Source organism: Oncorhynchus mykiss, chromosome 5 (genome assembly GCF_013265735.2).
Source record: "Oncorhynchus mykiss isolate Arlee chromosome 5, USDA_OmykA_1.1, whole genome shotgun sequence".
NCBI lineage: Eukaryota > Metazoa > Chordata > Actinopteri > Salmoniformes > Salmonidae > Oncorhynchus > Oncorhynchus mykiss.
The window spans coordinates 3,061,173-3,076,916 of record NC_048569.1 but is presented as its reverse complement, the minus strand read 5'-3'; the positions used below and the strand labels follow the sequence as shown (position 1 = coordinate 3,076,916).

The 15,744-nt window shown below is 44.6% G+C and overlaps 1 protein-coding gene across 8 annotated transcripts in view; it reads right to left on the bottom strand.

Annotated features, from left to right (window-relative positions):
* LOC110524930 (interleukin-11 receptor subunit alpha) overlaps positions 1-15,744 on the bottom strand; it is a 74,391-nt gene that overhangs the window by 30,323 nt on the left and 28,324 nt on the right. For 7 of the 8 annotated variants that reach the window (XR_005051623.1, XR_005051624.1, XR_005051625.1 and 4 more), the window contains 3 exons: positions 15,477-15,591; positions 3,568-3,734; positions 2,049-2,347 (listed from right to left, as the gene is read on the bottom strand). Coding sequence is in view for 5 of the 8 variants with exons in the window: in XM_036976607.1 (XP_036832502.1) it covers positions 2,049-2,347; positions 3,568-3,734; positions 15,477-15,591 (581 nt within the window). In the remaining 3 variants the exon portion in view is untranslated. The remainder of the gene's footprint in view (positions 1-2,048; positions 2,348-3,567; positions 3,735-15,476; positions 15,592-15,744) is intronic. The other variant, XM_036976611.1, reaches the window with a different exon arrangement.

Genomic DNA, 15,744 nt, shown 5'->3' with positions numbered 1-15,744 from the left:
TAGGAACTGACTAATATAATTAGTGGGTAGGATAGTATAGGAACCGACTAATATAATATAATTAGTGGGTAGGATAGTATAGGAACTTACTAATATAATATAATTAGTGGGTAGGATAGTGTAGGATCTGACTAATATAATTAGTGGGTAGGATAGTATAGGAACTGACTAATATAATATAATTACTGGGTAGGATATTATAGGATCTGACTAATATAATTAGTGGGTAGGATAGTATAGGATCTGACTAATATAATTAGTGGGTAGGATAGTATAGGATCTGACTAATATAATATAATTAGTGGGTAGGCTAGTATAGTATTTGACTAATATAATTAGTGGGTAGGATAGTATAGGATCTGACTAATATAATATAATTAGTGGGTAGGATAGTATAGGATCTGACTAATATAATTAGTGGGTAGGATAGTATAGGATCTGACTAATATAATTAGTGGGTAGGATAGTATAGGAACTGACTAATATAATATAATTAGTGGGTAGGATAGTATAGGATCTGACTAATATAATATAATTAGAGGGTAGGATAGTATAGGATCTGACTAATATAATATAATTAGTGGGTAGGATAGTATAGGATCTGACAAATATAATTAGTGGGTAGGATAGTATAGGATCTGACTAATATAATATAATTAGTGGGTAGGATAGTATAGGATCTGACTAATATAATTAGTGGGTAGGATAGTATAGGAACTGACTAATATAATTAGTGGGTAGGATAGTATAGGATCTGACTAATATAATATAATTAGTGGGTAGGATAGTATAGGAACTGACTAATATAATATAATTAGAGGGTAGGATAGTATAGGATCTGACTAATATAATTAGTGGGTAGGATAGTATAGGATCTGACTAATATAATTAGTGGGTAGGATAGTATAGGATCTGACTAATATAATATAATTAGTGGGTAGGATAGTATAGGATCTGACTAATATAATTAGTGGGTAGGATAGCATAGGAACTGACTAATATAATTAGTGGGTAGGATAGTATAGGAACCGACTAATATAATATAATTAGTGGGTAGGATAGTATAGGAACTTACTAATATAATATAATTAGTGGGTAGGATAGTATAGGATCTGACTAATATAATTAGTGGGTAGGATAGTATAGGATCTGACTAATATAATATAATTTGTGGGTAGGATAGTATAGGAACTGACTAATATAATATAATTAGTGGGTAGGATAGCATAGGATCTGACTAATATAATTAGTGGGTAGGATAGTATAGGATCTGACTAATATAATATAATTTGTGGGTAGGATAGCATAGGAACTGACTAATATAATTAGTGGGTAGGATAGTATAGGAACCGACTAATATAATATAATTAGTGGGTAGGATAGTATAGGAACTTACTAATATAATATAATTAGTGGGTAGGATAGTGTAGGATCTGACTAATATAATTAGTGGGTAGGATAGTATAGGAACTGACTAATATAATATAATTACTGGGTAGGATATTATAGGATCTGACTAATATAATTAGTGGGTAGGATAGCATAGGAACTGACTAATATAATTAGTGGGTAGGATAGTATAGGAACTGACTAATATAATTAGTAGGATAACTGACTGCCATAATATAATATTCAGTATGATGACTAGAGGAACCAGACCAGATGCTGGATCCTACAGGATGGTAGGGAGGGGAGAGGTGATGACTAGAGGAACTGACGGTAGACCAGATGCTGGATCCTACAGGATGGTAGGGAGGGGAGAGGTGATGACTAGAGGAACTGACGGTAGACCAGATGCTGGATCCTACAGGACAGTAGGGAGGGGAGAGATGTTAAATAGAGGAACTGATGGTAGACCAGATGCTGGATCCTACAGGATGGTAGGGAGGGGAGAGGTGATGACTAGAGGAGCTGACGGTAGACCAGATGCTGGATCCTACAGGATGGTAGGGAGGGGAGAGGTGATGACTAGAGGAACTGACGGTAGACCAGATGCTGGATCCTACAGGATGGTAGGGAGGGGAGAGGTGATGACTAGAGGAACTGACGGTAGACCAGATGCTGGATCCTACAGGACGGTAGGGAGGGGAGAGGTGATGACTAGAGGAACTGACGGTAGACCAGATGCTGGATCCTACAGGACGGTAGGGAGGGGAGAGGTGATGACTAGAGGAACTGACGGTAGACCAGATGCTGGATCCTACAGGACGGTAGCGGAGCTGGAAGTGGAGGGGGAAGGGCACAGCGTCGTGGAGCCAGGAGGCAGGGTTCGTCCAGGACACCTGGAGCCTCATGGGATATCCTACCATCCCCACTGCTGTTACTGCCTCTGGGGGGTCTGGCTGCACTGTAGACACACAGAGAGAGGGGGGGGGGGTAATGGGGGGTGAGAGTGAGCGGGGGGAGCGGTGGGAGTGAGAGGGGGGGTGAGAGAGAGGGAGAGGTGAGGGGGGTGAGAGGGAGGGGGGGTGAGAGGGAGGGAGGGGGGAGAGAGATAGAGAGAGGGGGGAGAGAGAGAGAGAGAGAGAGAGAGAGAGGGGGGGGGGTGAGAGAGAGGGAGGGGAGAGAGAGAGAGAGAGAGAGAGAGAGAGAGAGAGAGAGAGAGAGAGAGAGAGAGAGAGAGGGGTGGGGTGAGAGGGAGGGAGGGGGGAGAGAGAGAGAGAGAGAGAGAGAGAGAGAGAGGGGGTGAGAGAGAGGGAGGGGAGAGAGAGAGAGAGAGAGAGGGGTGAGAGGGGGGAGAGAGAGAGAGAGAGAGAGAGAGAGGGAGGGGGGGGTGAGAGGGAGGGAGGGGGGAGAGAGAGAGAGAGAGAGAGAGAGAGAGAGGGGGGGTGAGAGAGAGAGGGGGGAGAGAGAGGAGAGAGAGAGAGAGAGAGAGAGAGAGAGAGAGAGAGAGAGGGGGGGGGGGGAGAGAGAGAGGGAGGGAGAGAGAGAGGGAGAGAGAGAGCGAGAGAGTGAGAGAGGGAGGGGTGAGGAACACACTATTAAAGATACACACAGACAGAAGGCAGTTAAGACTCAATAACTAACACTTGTGATGACTGAAGACACAAAATGACAAGGTTATTAAATAACGTTAGGGTAAGACAGACAGACGCAGTAAGACCAACACAGAAAGAGATCAGAGGTTGACCTACAGACACACTGTCCAGATGAGAGGTTGACCTACAGAGAGGTTGACCTACAGAGAGGTTGACCTACAGAGAGGTTGACCTACAGAGGTTGACCTACAGAGGTTGACCTACAGAGAGGTTGACCTACAGAAAGGTTGACCTACAGAGGTTGACCTACAGAGAGTTTGACCTACAGAGAGGTTGACCTACAGAGAGGTTGACCTACACAGAGGTTGACCTACACAGAGGTTGACCTACAGAGAGGTTGACCTACAAAAACACTGTCCAGATGAGCGGTTGACCTACAGAGAGGTTGACCTACAGAGAGGTTGACCTACAGAGACACAGCGGGAAATGTGAAGGTGACCTACAGACACACTGTCCAGATGACTAATATAATGTAATTAGTGGGTAGGATAGACACAGACACACAGCGGGAAATATGAAGGTGACCTACAGAGCTTGTGGAACTTGACCTGAATGATGGTGGTCTGTGACCCCAGAGGGTTGGTCTCGGTGATGTTGATGTAGTGGTAGAGCTGCCACATGGCAGGGTCTGTGATGATGCACTGCTTCTGGGGAGGGGACGACACCACACACATCCTCACCTGGCTCTTATTACCCCTGGAGGGGGGAAGAGGACAGGAGGAAGGAGAGGAGGGAGAGAGGTGGTTATTCACTTGTGGTGCTGCTGGGAAGGAGACACCCCTAGAGGGGGGTAGAGGACAGGAGGAAGGAGACACCCCTAGAGGGGGGTAGAGGACAGGAGGAAGGAGACACCCCTAGAGGGGGGTAGAGGACAGGGGGGTAGAGGACAGGAAGAAGGAGAGGAGGGAGAGAGGTGGTTATTCACTTGTGGTGCTGCTGGGAAGGGGACACCCCTAGAGGGGGGTAGAGGACAGGAGATGAGGAAGGAGACACCCCTAGAGGGGGGTAGAGGACAGGAGAGGAGGAAGGAGACACCCCTAGAGGGGGGTAGAGGACAGAACAGGAGGAAGGAAAGGGAGAGAGGTGGTTATTCACTTGTGGTGCTGCTGGGAAGGAGACACCCCTAGAGGGGGGTAGAGGACAGGAGAGGAGGAAGGAGACACCCCTAGAGGGGGGTAGAGGACAAGAAAGGAGGAAGGAAAGGGAGAGAGGTGGTTATTCACTTGTGGTGCTGCTGGGAAGGAGACACCCCTAGAGGGGGGTAGAGGACAGGACAGGAGGAAGGACAGGGAGAGAGGTGGTCATTCACTTGTGGTGCTGCTGGGAAGGAGACACCCCTAGAGGGGGGTAGAGGACAGGACAGGAGGAAGGAGACACCCCTAGAGGGGGGTAGAGGACAAGAAAGGAGGAAGGACAGGGAGAGAGGTGGTCATTCACTTGTGGTGCTGCTGGGAAGGAGACACCCCTAGAGGGGGGTAGAGGACAGGACAGGAGGAAGGACAGGGAGAGAGGTGGTCATTCACTTGTGGTGCTGCTGGGAAGGAGACACCCCTAGAGGGGGGTAGAGGACAGGAGAGGAGGAAGGACAGGGAGAGAGGTGGTTATTCACTTGTGGTGCTGCTGGGAAGGAGACACCCCTAGAGGGGGGTAGAGGACAGGACAGGAGGAAGGACAGGGAGAGAGGTGGTCATTCACTTGTGGTGCTGCTGGGAAGGAGACACCCCTAGAGGGGGGTAGAGGACAGGAGAGGAGGAAGGACAGGGAGAGAGGTGGTTATTCACTTGTGGTGCTGCTGGGAAGGAGAGAGATCAATTAATAACAACATAATTTCCGCTCCTGTCAAACTGAGTCTGTACGTATCAAGCTCCCTGTCAAACTGAGTCTGTAAGTATCAAGCTCCCTGTCAAACTGAGTCTGTACGTATCAAGCTCCCTGTCAAACTGAGTCTGTACGTATCAAGCTCCCTGTCAAACTGAGTCTGTAAGTATCAAGCTCCCTGTCAAACTGAGTCTGTACGTATCAAGCTCCCTGTCAAACTGAGTCTGTAAGTATCAAGCTCCCTGTCAAACTGAGTCTGTACGTATCAAGCTCCCTGTCAAACTGAGTCTGTACGTATCAAGCTCCCTGTCAAACTGAGTCTGTACGTATCAAGCTCCCTGTCAAACTGAGTCTGTACGTATCAAGCTCCCTTTCAAACTGAGTCTGTAAGTATCAAGCTCCCTTTCAAACTGAGTCTGTAAGTATCAAGCTCCCTGTCAAACTGAGTCTGTAAGTATCAAGCTCCCTGTCAAACTGAGTCTGTACGTATCAAGCTCCCTGTCAAACTGAGTCTGTACGTATCAAGCTCCCTGTCAAACTGAGTCTGTAAGTATCAAGCTCCCTTTCAAACTGAGTCTGTAAGTATCAAGCTCCCTTTCAAACTGAGTCTGTAAGTATCAAGCTCCCTGTCAAACTGAGTCTGTAAGTATCAAGCTCCCTGTCAAACTGAGTCTGTAAGTATCAAGCTCCCTTTCAAACTGAGTCTGTAAGTATCAAGCTCCCTGTCAAACTGAGTCTGTACGTATCAAGCTCCCTGTCAAACTGAGTCTGTACGTATCAAGCTCCCTGTCAAACTGAGTCTGTACGTATCAAGCTCCCTGTCAAACTGAGTCTGTACGTATCAAGCTCCCTGTCAAACTGAGTCTGTAAGTATCAAGCTCCCTGTCAAACTGAGTCTGTAAGTATCAAGCTCCCTGTCAAACTGAGTCTGTAAGTATCAAGCTCCCTGTCAAACTGAGTCTGTAAGTATCAAGCTCCCTGTCAAACTGAGTCTGTACGTATCAAGCTCCCTGTCAAACTGAGTCTGTACGTATCAAGCTCCCTGTCAAACTGAGTCTGTAAGTATCAAGCTCCCTGTCAAACTGAGTCTGTACGTATCAAGCTCCCTGTCAAACTGAGTCTGTACGTATCAAGCTCCCTGTCAAACTGAGTCTGTAAGTATCAAGCTCCCTGTCAAACTGAGTCTGTACGTATCAAGCTCCCTGTCAAACTGAGTCTGTACGTATCAAGCTCCCTGTCAAACTGAGTCTGTAAGTATCAAGCTCCCTGTCAAACTGAGTCTGTACGTATCAAGCTCCCTGTCAAACTGAGTCTGTACGTATCAAGCTCCCTGTCAAACTGAGTCTGTACGTATCAAGCTCCCTGTCAAACTGAGTCTGTACGTATCAAGCTCCCTGTCAAACTGAGTCTGTAAGTATCAAGCTCCCTGTCAAACTGAGTCTGTACGTATCAAGCTCCCTGTCAAACTGAGTCTGTACGTATCAAGCTCCCTGTCAAACTGAGTCTGTAAGTATTAAGCTCCCTGTCAAACTGAGTCTGTACGTATCAAGCTCCCTGTCAAACTGAGTCTGTACGTATCAAGCTCCCTGTCAAACTGAGTCTGTAAGTATCAAGCTCCCTGTCAAACTGAGTCTGTACGTATCAAGCTCCCTGTCAAACTGAGTCTGTACGTATCAAGCTCCCTGTCAAACTGAGTCTGTAAGTATCAAGCTCCCTGTCAAACTGAGTCTGTAAGTATCAAGCTCCCTGTCAAACTGAGTCTGTACGTATCAAGCTCCCTGTCAAACTGAGTCTGTAAGTATCAAGCTCCCTGTCAAACTGAGTCTGTACGTATCAAGCTCCCTGTCAAACTGAGTCTGTAAGTATCAAGCTCCCTGTCAAACTGAGTCTGTACGTATCAAGCTCCCTGTCAAACTGAGTCTGTACGTATCAAGCTCCCTGTCAAACTGAGTCTGTAAGTATCAAGCTCCCTGTCAAACTGAGTCTGTAAGTATCAAGCTCCCTGTCAAACTGAGTCTGTACGTATCAAGCTCCCTGTCAAACTGAGTCTGTAAGTATCAAGCTCCCTGTCAAACTGAGTCTGTACGTATCAAGCTCCCTGTCAAACTGAGTCTGTAAGTATCAAGCTCCCTGTCAAACTGAGTCTGTACGTATCAAGCTCCCTGTCAAACTGAGTCTGTAAGTATCAAGCTCCCTGTCAAACTGAGTCTGTAAGTATCAAGCTCCCTGTCAAACTGAGTCTGTACGTATCAAGCTCCCTGTCAAACTGAGTCTGTAAGTATCAAGCTCCCTGTCAAACTGAGTCTGTACGTATCAAGCTCCCTGTCAAACTGAGTCTGTAAGTATCAAGCTCCCTGTCAAACTGAGTCTGTACGTATCAAGCTCCCTGTCAAACTGAGTCTGTACGTATCAAGCTCCCTGTCAAACTGAGTCTGTAAGTATCAAGCTCCCTGTCAAACTGAGTCTGTACGTATCAAGCTCCCTGTCAAACTGAGTCTGTAAGTATCAAGCTCCCTGTCAAACTGAGTCTGTACGTATCAAGCTCCCTGTCAAACTGAGTCTGTACGTATCAAGCTCCCTGTCAAACTGAGTCTGTACGTATCAAGCTCCCTGTCAAACTGAGTCTGTAAGTATCAAGCTCCCTGTCAAACTGAGTCTGTACGTATCAAGCTCCCTGTCAAACTGAGTCTGTACGTATCAAGCTCCCTGTCAAACTGAGTCTGTAAGTATCAAGCTCCCTGTCAAACTGAGTCTGTAAGTATCAAGCTCCCTGTCAAACTGAGTCTGTACGTATCAAGCTCCCTGTCAAACTGAGTCTGTAAGTATCAAGCTCCCTGTCAAACTGAGTCTGTACGTATCAAGCTCCCTGTCAAACTGAGTCTGTAAGTATCAAGCTCCCTGTCAAACTGAGTCTGTACGTATCAAGCTCCCTGTCAAACTGAGTCTGTAAGTATCAAGCTCCCTGTCAAACTGAGTCTGTAAGTATCAAGCTCCCTGTCAAACTGAGTCTGTACGTATCAAGCTCCCTGTCAAACTGAGTCTGTAAGTATCAAGCTCCCTGTCAAACTGAGTCTGTAAGTATCAAGCTCCCTGTCAAACTGAGTCTGTAAGTATCAAGCTCCCTGTCAAACTGAGTCTGTAAGTATCAAGCTCCCTGTCAAACTGAGTCTGTACGTATCAAGCTCCCTGTCAAACTGAGTCTGTAAGTATCAAGCTCCCTGTCAAACTGAGTCTGTAAGTATCAAGCTCCCTGTCAAACTGAGCCTGTAAGTATCAAGCTCCCTGTCAAACTAAGTCTGTAGGTATCAAGCTCCCTGTCAAACTGAGTCTGTACGTATCAAGCTCCCTGTCAAACTGAGTCTGTAAGTATCAAGCTCCCTGTCAAACTGAGTCTGTAAGTATCAAGCTCCCTGTCAAACTGAGTCTGTACGTATCAAGCTCCCTGTCAAACTGAGTCTGTAAGTATCAAGCTCCCTGTCAAACTGAGTCTGTAAGTATCAAGCTCCCTGTCAAACTGAGTCTGTAAGTATCAAGCTCCCTGTCAAACTGAGTCTGTAAGTATCAAGCTCCCTGTCAAACTGAGTCTGTAAGTATCAAGCTCCTTGTCAAACTGAGTCTGTAAGTATCAAGCTCCCTGTCAAACTGAGCCTGCGTCTCAATGTATGAGTGCTGATCTAGAATAAGCTCCCCCATGTCAATGTTACTATGATCTGAAAGGAAGACATGATCCTACTCTGAGGGTGTTTTCACATATTGTCCTCTTTAAAATAACCCATCTCAGTTCTCTTTAAAGTTAATTCTGGGGGGGGGGGGGGGGGGGGGGCAGAACTCAGTTCTCTTTGCGTTCACACTGCCTTTGAATTAGGACTCAACTCTTTTGCCAGTTTACTTCACCTATTTGGTGAACCAAGTCCTCTTTGCATTTACATAGCTATGTTTAGAAAGGAACCAAGATTTTTTTCCAAAATTCCCACAATGCACTCTAGGATTTTACAAAGTGCAGGACAAGCCATTCCATCAGAATGCATTATTGGACAGCTAGACATGCCTACTGTTACAAAGTGCAGGACAAGCCATTCCATCAGAATGCATTATTGGACAGCTAGACATGCCTACTGTTACAAAGTGCAGGACAAGCCATTCCATCAGAATGCATTATTGGACAGCTAGACATGCCTACTGCTATTGAAAGCTATTCAAATGCATTTAGTTTAAATTTGAGACATTGTAATTATAATCAGAAGATACTATACACATGTACATGTGATTGGTAACAGAATACACTACATTACCAGGAGTTTGTGGACATCTGCTCGTCTCAACATCTCATTCTAAAATCATGGACATTAATCTTGAGTTGGCCCCCCTTTGCTGTTATAACAGCCTCCACTCTTCTGGGAAGGTTTTCCACTAGATGTTGGAACATTGCTGCTATAACAGCCTCCACTCTTCTGGGAAGGCTTTCCATTAGATGTTGGAACAGTGCTGCTATAACAGCCTCCATTCTTCTGGGAAGGCTTTCCATTAGATGTTGGAACATTGCTGCTATAACAGCCTCCACTCTTCTGGGAAGGCTTTCCATTAGATGTTGGAACATTGCTGCTATAACAGCCTCCATTCTTCTGGGAAGGCTTTCCATTAGATGTTGGAACATTGCTGCTATAACAACCTCCACTCTTCTGGGAAGGCTTTCCACTAGATGTAGGAACATTGCTGCTATAACAGCCTCCACTCTTCTGGGAAGGCTTTCCACTAGATGTTGGAACATCGCTGCTATAACAGCCTCCACTCTTCTGGGAAGACTTTCCACTAGATGTTGGAACATTGCTGCTATAACAGCCTCCACTCTTCTGGGAAGGCTTTCCACTAGATGTTGGAACATTGCTGCTATAACAGCCTTCACTCTTCTGGGAAGGCTTTCCACTAGATGTTGGAACATTGCTGCTATAACAGCCTCCACTCTTCTGGGAAGGCTTCCCACTAGATGTTGGAACATTGATGCTACAACAGCCTCCAATCTTCTGGGAAGGCTTTCCACTAGATGTTGGAACATCGCTGCTATAACAGCCTCCACTCTTCTGGGAAGGCTTTCCACTAGATGTTGGAACATTACTGCTATAACAGCCTCCACTCTTCTGGGAAGGCTTTCCACTAGATGTTGGAACATCGCTGCTATAACAGCCTCCACTCTTCTGGGAAGGCTTTCCACTAGATGTTGGAACATTACTGCTATAACAGCCTCCACTCTTCTGGGAAGGCTTTCCACTAGATGTTGGAACATTGCTGCTATAACAGCCTCCACTCTTCTGGGAAGGCTTTCCACTAGATGTTGGAACATTGCTGCTATAACAGCCTCCACTCTTCTGGGAAGGCTTCCCACTAGATGTTAGAACATTGCTGCTATAACAGCCTCCACTCTTCTGGGAAGGCTTTCCACTAGATGTTGGAACATCGCTGCTATAACAGCCTCCACTCTTCTGGGAAGGCTTCCCACTAGATGTTGGAACATTGCTGCAACAACAGCCTCCAATCTTCTGGGAAGGCTTTCCACTAGATGTTGGAACATCGCTGCTATAACAGCCTCCACTCTTCTGGGAAGGCTTTCCACTAGATGTTGGAACATTACTGCTATAACAGCCTCCACTCTTCTGGGAAGGCTTTCCACTCGATGTTGGAACATCGCTGCTATAACAGCCTCCACTCTTCTGGGAAGGCTTTCCACTAGATGTTGGAACATTACTGCTATAACAGCCTCCACTCTTCTGGGAAGGCTTTCCACTAGATGTTGGAACATTGCTGCTATAACAGCCTCCACTCTTCTGGGAAGGCTTTCCACTAGATGTTGGAACATTGCTGCTATAACAGCCTCCACTCTTCTGGGAAGGCTTCCCACTAGATGTTAGAACATTGCTGCTATAACAGCCTCCACTCTTCTGGGAAGGCTTTCCACTAGATGTTGGAACATTGCTGCAGGGACTTGTTTCCATTCAGCCACGAGAGCATTAGTGAGGTCAGGCACTGATGTTGGGTTATTAGGCCTGGCTCGCAGACGGCGTTCCAATTCATCCAAAAGGTGTTCGATGGGGTTGAGGTCAGGGCTCTGTGCAGGCCAGTGAAGTTCTTCCACACCGATCTCAACAATGTATTTCTGTATGGACCTCGCTTTGTGTACAGGGGCATAGTAATGCTAAAACAGGACAGAACCTTCCCTAAACTGTTGCCACATAGTTGGAAGCACATAATCATAAAATCATAAAATTGGCAAACGTGTACATCATCATCTTCTCTTTTGTGGCACCAATGAGAGGCAATAAAGTGTGTAGTCTAGTGTGAGGGGTTGTGTCAGTAGCCTAGTGTGAGGGGTTGTGTCAGTAGTCTAGTGTGAGGGGTTGTGTCAGTAGTCTAGTGTGAGGGGCTGTGTCAGTAGTCTAGTGTGAGGGGTTGTGTCAGTAGTCTAGTGTGAGGGGTTGTGTCAGTAGTCCAGTGTGAGGGGTTGTGTCAGTAGTCCAGTGTGAGGGGTTGTGTCAGTAGTCTAGTGTGAGGTGTTGTGTCAGTAGTCTAGTGTGAGGGGTTGTGTCAGTAGTCTAGTGTGAGGGGTTGTGTCAGTAGTCTAGTGGGAAGGGTTGTGTCAGTAGTCTAGTGTGAGGGGTTGTGTCAGTAGTCTAGTGGGAGGGGTTGTGTCAGTAGTCTAGTGTGAGGGGTTGTGTCAGTAGTCTAGTGTGTGGTGCAGGAATAATGATAAGTGAACCTGGGGAGTTTTGTGTTCACATTGTCCTCTCAGTTCGGGTCGCTTCGGGGGCTCAGACCACCTCTCAGTTCGGGTCGCTTCGGGGGCTCAGACCACCTCTCAGTTCGGGTCGCTTCGGGGGCTCAGACCACCTCTCAGTTCGGGTCGCTTCGGGGGCTCAGACCACCTCTCAGTTCGGGTCGCTTCGGGGGCTCAGACCACCTCTCAGTTCGGGTCGCTTCGGGGGCTCAGACCACCTCTCAGTTCGGGTCGCTTCGGGGGCTCAGACCACCTCTCAGTTCGGGTCGCTTCGGGGGCTCAGACCACCTCTCAGTTCAGATCGCTTCGGGGGCTCAGACCACCTCTCAGTTCGGGTCGCTTCGGGGGCTCAGACCACCTCTCAGTTCGGGTCGCTTCGGGGGCTCAGACCACCTCTCAGTTCGGGTCGCTTCGGGGGCTCAGACCACCTCTCAGTTCGGGTCGCTTCGGGGGCTCTTTTGTTCACAATAATTGGTTGAAAACACCCTGAGACGCTTCATACATACTTCATGAGTCTCAAATGTTCTTCTGCTTGAGTTGCTGCACCTCATCGAATATTACCTAAAACCATTGATGAGTTCCTGCAACTTGTTATAAACAGAGTTCCTGCACCTTGTTATAAACAGAGTTCCTGCACCTTGTTATAAACAGAGTACCAACACCTTGTTATAAACAGAGTACCAACACCTTGTTATAAACAGAGAATTCTGTTCATTTGAAATAAAAATTGCTCCGTAATGTTTTTTAAGACCTACCTAAGCAAAATTATCGATTATTTTGTAATGATAAATTAAAGGGATTTATTATGAATTTATTATGCAGCGTAGCTAGGTTTATATTATAGAATATAACAGAGTAGCTAGGTTTATATTATAGAATATAACAGAGTAGCTAGATTAATATTATAGAATATAACAGAGTAGCTAGGTTAATATTACAGAATATAACAGAGTAGCTAGGTTAATAGTATAGAATATAACAGAGTAGCTAGGTATATATTATAGAATATAACAGACTAGCTAGGTTTATATTATAGAATATAACAGAGTAGCTAGGTATATATTATAGAATATAACAGACTAGCTAGGTTTATATTATAGAATATAACAGAGTAGCTAGGTTAATATTATAGAATATAACAGAGTAGCTAGGTTTGTATTATAGAATATAACAGAGAGCTAAGTTTATATTATAGAATATAACAGAGTAGCTAGGTTAATATTATAGAATATAACAGAGTAGCTAGGTTAATATTATAGAATATTACAGAGTAGCTAGGTTAATAGTATAGAATATAACAGAGTAGCTAGGTATATATTATAGAATATAACAGAGTAGCTAGATTTTGTGTTTTATAAACCTGATAACTGTGTGTTTTATAAACCTGATAACTGAGTGTTTTATAAACCTGATAACTGAGTGTTTTATAAACCTGATAACTGTGTGTTTTATAAACCTGATAACTCGGAGTGTTTTATTAACCTGATAACTGTGTGTTTTATAAACCAGATAACTCGGAGTGTTTTATAAACCTGATAACTCGGAGTGTTTTATGAACCTGATAACTGTGTGTTTTATAAACCTGATAACTCGGAGTGTTTTATGAACCTGATAACTGTGTGTTTTATAAAGCTGATAACTGTGTGTTTTATAAAGCTGATAACTCGGAGTGTTTTATAAACCTGATAACTCGGAGTGTTTTATGAACCTGATAACTGTGTGTTTTATAAACCTGATAACTCGGAGTGTTTTATAAACCTGATAACTCGGAGTGTTTTATGAACCTGATAACTGTGTGTTTTATAAAGCTGATAACTGTGTGTTTTATAAAGCTGATAACTGTGTGTTTTATAAAGCTGATAACTGTGTGTTTTATGAACCTGATAACTGTGTGTTTTATGAACCTGATAACTGTGTGTTTTATAAAGCTGATAACTGTGTGTTTTATAAAGCTGATAACTGTGTGTTTTATAAACCTGATAAATGTGTGTTTTATAAATCTGATAACTGTGTGTTTTATAAACCTGATAAATGTGTGTTTTATAAATCTGATAACTGTGTGTTTTATAAACCTGATAAATGTGTGTTTTATAAATCTGATAACTGTGTGTTTTATAAACCTGATAACTCTGAGTGTTTTATAAATCTGATAACTATGTGTTTTATAAACCTGATAACTCGGAGTGTCTACATAATTTTAAATGTCTGGACTGAATGGAACTGCCCCATTTAAAATGTTCTCTATTTTTGCATATTTTTGAAACTGAATGTTATCAGATACCCAACCAAAACCTAATATTAGATAAAGGGAACCTGAGTTTACAAATATTTTTTTTTAAAACATATTTTATTTATTTAATTATAAAGTTATGCAACACCCAATTCCCCTGTGTGAAAAAGTTATGTCCCCATTACACTCAATAATTGGTCGTGCCACCTTTAGCTGCAATGACTGCAACCAACCACTTCCTGTAGTTGTTGATCAGTCTCTCACATCGCTGTGGAGGAATTTTGTCCCACTCTTGCATGAAAAACTAATTTAACTCAGCTACATTTGTGGGGTTTCAAGCATAAACTGCTTGTCTCAAGTCCTGCCACAACATCTCAATTGGGATTAGGTTTGGCCTTTGACAAGGCCATTACAAAACCTCATGTGTTGCTTTTTAGCCATTTTCATGTAGACTTGATTGTGTGTTTTGGATCATTGTCTTGCTGCATGACCCAGCAGGGCTTCAGCTCCCAGATGGCCTGACATTCTCCTGGAGAACTCTCTGACCCAAAATGTTTTAAAGATACTGTTCACAGCACTCGGGCTCCTGAGTGGCGCAGTGGTCTAAGGCACTGCATCTCAGTGCTAGAGGCGTCACTACAGACCCTGGTTCAGCGGTCTAAGACACTGCATCTCAGTGCTAGAGGAGTCACTACAGACCCTGGTTCAGCGGTCTAAGACAGTGCATCTCAGTGCTAGAGGAGTCACTACAGACCCTGGTTCAGCGGTCTAAGGCACTTCCTCTCAGTGCTAGAGGAGTCACTACAGACCCTGGTTCAGCGGTCTAAGACACTGCATCTCAGTGCTAGAGGAGTCACTCAGACCCTGGTTCAGTGGTCTAAGACACTGCATCTCAGTGCTAGAGGCGTCACTACAGACCCTGGTTCAGCGGTCTAAGGCACTGCATCTCAGTGCTAGCGGCGTTACTACAGACACCCTGGATCGAATCCAGGCTGTATCTCAACCGGCTGGACATGATTGGGAGTCCCATAGGGCGGCACACAATTGTCCCAGCATCGTCTGGGTTCGGTCGGTGTAGGCCATCATTGTAAAGAAGAATTTGTTCTCAACTGACTTGCCTAGTTAATTTTTTTAAGATTTGGAAAAAGTCCTAGGTTAAAAAAAATAAGCTTGGCTCCCTGTTAATCAGTCTCTTCATTCATCATTTGATAATGAATATAGGCTGCCTATTCATAATATATTCACATCAGACTATTCTCAATTCAATCTTGTAATCTTGTTTTTAAGTTTACATCTATATAGGCCTATGTGTGTACTGCAGTTAGTTCCACTGATATCTTGGCTGTGATCCAGTAAAACAGAGGGCTGTTGTGATCTGTGCAACGGCATGGCATGACGTTCTAGTTCAGAGCTGTAGCCTATAGTTTATTGTGTGTGTGTGTTGTGTAGGCCGTGAGTCGCTTGTGAAATGCACAAAGACATCAATTGACGTTGTAAAGAAATGGTCAGTGAACTCAGGTGTTAATGGTGTAATCCTGTTTCAATTAGGATTTAAGCGCTTCAATTTCTGCCCACCAAAAGTTTTGCCCACCAACGGGTTTCTGGCTACGCTACTGCAGCTTACCTATAGGAGGTGTGGTACAGGGCTGGTAGGTGGGTCTTCACAGACTCCACCCATGAACACAATACTAGGCTGTGATTGGGCACAAGACAGGAAATGCTGAGCAGACTGGGGGGATCTGAGGAAAAAAAGAGGAGAAATTATGATCACGTGATCAACACCAGAAGAACTACATCTCAAAGCTGTATCTCTGTATGTCGATGCAGTATCTCTGTATGTCGATGCTGTATCTCTGTATGTCGATGCTGTATCTCTGTATGTCGAGGATAGA